Raw genomic sequence first — 2,579 nt, 5'->3', positions numbered from 1 at the left:
AGCGCGTCCACCATAGACTTTGAATGTAAACCTGCTGCTCCTGACGCTGAAATCGCGTTCGGTGTGAACGCACCATTAATGTGATTGTTATTTGGAATAAATAAGTATTCCATTCAGATTTACACAAGCTGCTAGAGATGTCTGCAAGAATAAATGAATGAACGTACAATACATCAGAGAGAAGGTGAGAATCTTCAACATTAAACTCCACCTTGTTATTATAAAGGCTTCTTTATATCAAACCAAGAGGTTTGTCAAATAGAATAAAGGCTCTTTAGCAGCTAATGATCCCCCCCACCCTAATGTTCAACACTGCAGTTAGGGCTGGTCAAGGTCTCTCCCCTCAAATCTACCAAGAGACCCTTCACAACACTGTTTAATGACAAAGAAAAGGTCAATCAATAACCCTACTACTTGAAAGTATTCAAGTGATTGCCATCACAGAAAAGAACAGACCTCCAGAACAGTGGGTGTGCAATTATTTCCACCCCCTTGAAATAAAAAAGCAGCAAATTTTATATAAAAAAGATCTGGTATTTTAAAACAATGTTGCAATGTGAAACTATTTTATTTTTATTCTTATACTCCACACAAAGCTTGCACTGGTTTCATTCTGCTCACAGTTACCTCCTGTTCAATGTGAACTAACCTTAAGACATGAATGAGCTGATTTGAGTGTTCTTACTGAGGTCTCCGAGTTGGACGTGTCCCAGGACATAAAGGCCGCTCTTTTTAATGTCGTTGATAAAGGTGATGAGGCCGACAGCGCTGCGAGGATTGGAAACCATCAGGAGGACCTGAGGCCTCCAGAACTTGATGTGGTCCTTCCTGACATCGAGCATCAGAAGGTACTTACGGACCTACAGGCAGAACAGAGACACGTGAGAAGAGTTTTGACTTTTATTGCTCGCCACTGAAATGTGAAAGCGAAGAATGACCTGAGTCTGTATGTGCATGTCTGATTGATACAAAAAAATAAAAATAAAATAAATAAATAAAAATAAAAAATCCCCCCAAAAATCTAATTAGCCACTGAACAAAGTGTGTTTCAACTTGGATTAAAATAACAATAGTAATAATTTATAATGATGCTGACTAACTTCTGGAGTCAACTCAATTCAAGATAGCCACAGCCAAATGTCCTTGCAAAATACAGGAATGGTTAAAATACATTCAGTTTTACAGATACTGATCTAATATTTGGTGTGGTAGTATCTGAGTCTGATTCCCAACACACTCTGAGCAGAACTGATTGCAAAGCATCTTTCTTTGAAAACCTGTTTTTACCTATTTGTCCTTTCCATAGGCCTGTTGGCAAAATATCTCATAAACCATTAGCTGAATTTTTAAAAATTTTTTAGGAACTAATCATTAGAAGTATTTCTATAGCTAATTAACCTTGTTCAAGATGACTGCAACAGCTGACCTTAGAAAACACAAAGATTGCCTTAAATTGTAAAATTTAAAAATGCTGCTCTAAAATGAAGTGTTTGTACATGAGAGTCATTCATAATGCTACTTCGAGGGCTACAAAAGATCTAAACTTAAAACATTAGTATTAAATTTGAAAGTAAACTTTCTCTGTTAGCAAAATACCCAAAAATACCCATAGAATCACTGGACCTCTAACGTAACACATGGACATGTTTACTGCATAATTTATGGCAAAAAGGTGAACAGATAAGATAAATAAACATATTTGTTTTATAATAAGATATGAAGCACTCAAATATAACTTTTATCCATCTATGTAGTGTACAGACCACATATAAATGGCTCTAATAAAATCCTTTAATGAGTTTAAAACCTGTATAAGTAAAAAAAAACTTAACCACTTTAGAAAAATAACCACTAAGTATTTTGTTATTCAAACATTTTTCTAAAGTGTAAACACTCATTTATCAAAATTAACACCACACAACAATCCCTAGGAGCTTATTTTACTAAAGTTGAACAGCAAAAGTTTTAATACACATACAGACTACAGAATACTAGAGTAGGTTTCCTACTTGTTGAATTTTATGGTTAGTTTCTTTTCACAAACCATAGTTTTAAAATAAAGTTAAAAGTTAAGCCTCTAAATCTTTTAATCTGAAGCTGTCTAAAGGAGCTTCTGTCTCATCACAATAAATTGAATGGTACACCATAGCATATATTTTGTACTTCAGTGAAGGGTGACCTGAGAGTTCAGGGAAATTAACTTTTTATCACTCTCCTTCTCGGTTTCACCAGAAACCTCCAGATAAAGGTTGTATCAAAAGTTTATAAAAGAGTTAGAACGGTTAAAAATCCAAATGATTTAGGGGGGACTTTGTGATGAAAATGACATTAAAATATTTAAGTAGTACCAGGGGTCTCATTTATAAAGGATTGCGTGGAAATCATACTAAAAGTGAACGTTCGGCCAAAAGGCGGAAATGGCGTACGCAAAAAAAAAAAAAAAAATTCCGATTTATAAAACGGTGCGTACGCATGTTTCTGCACATCTTTCATTTAGAAATCACAGCCGCACGTCAGAGTTTGCGCACGAGGTCCCGCCTCAGGTTCTACCCTCTACACGCCCACACTCAACCATAAAC

General features: G+C 35.6%; 1 protein-coding gene across 1 annotated transcript in view; it reads right to left on the bottom strand.

The window, feature by feature from the left end:
* The window catches only part of LOC106527157 (solute carrier family 12 member 9), a gene marked incomplete at its 5' end in the record, with an annotated part of 91,294 nt that overhangs the window by 17,766 nt on the left and 70,949 nt on the right, over positions 1-2,579 (bottom strand). Inside the window, 1 exon segment of the mRNA XM_014021958.1 lies at positions 686-860. Within this exon segment, the coding sequence (XP_013877412.1) occupies positions 686-860 (175 nt within the window).

This window comes from Austrofundulus limnaeus, unplaced genomic scaffold, assembly GCF_001266775.1.
Source record: "Austrofundulus limnaeus strain Quisiro unplaced genomic scaffold, Austrofundulus_limnaeus-1.0 Scaffold311, whole genome shotgun sequence".
Taxonomy (NCBI): domain Eukaryota; kingdom Metazoa; phylum Chordata; class Actinopteri; order Cyprinodontiformes; family Rivulidae; genus Austrofundulus; species Austrofundulus limnaeus.
Note: the sequence above shows the minus strand (reverse complement) of the source record. Positions and strands in the feature narration are given on the sequence as shown.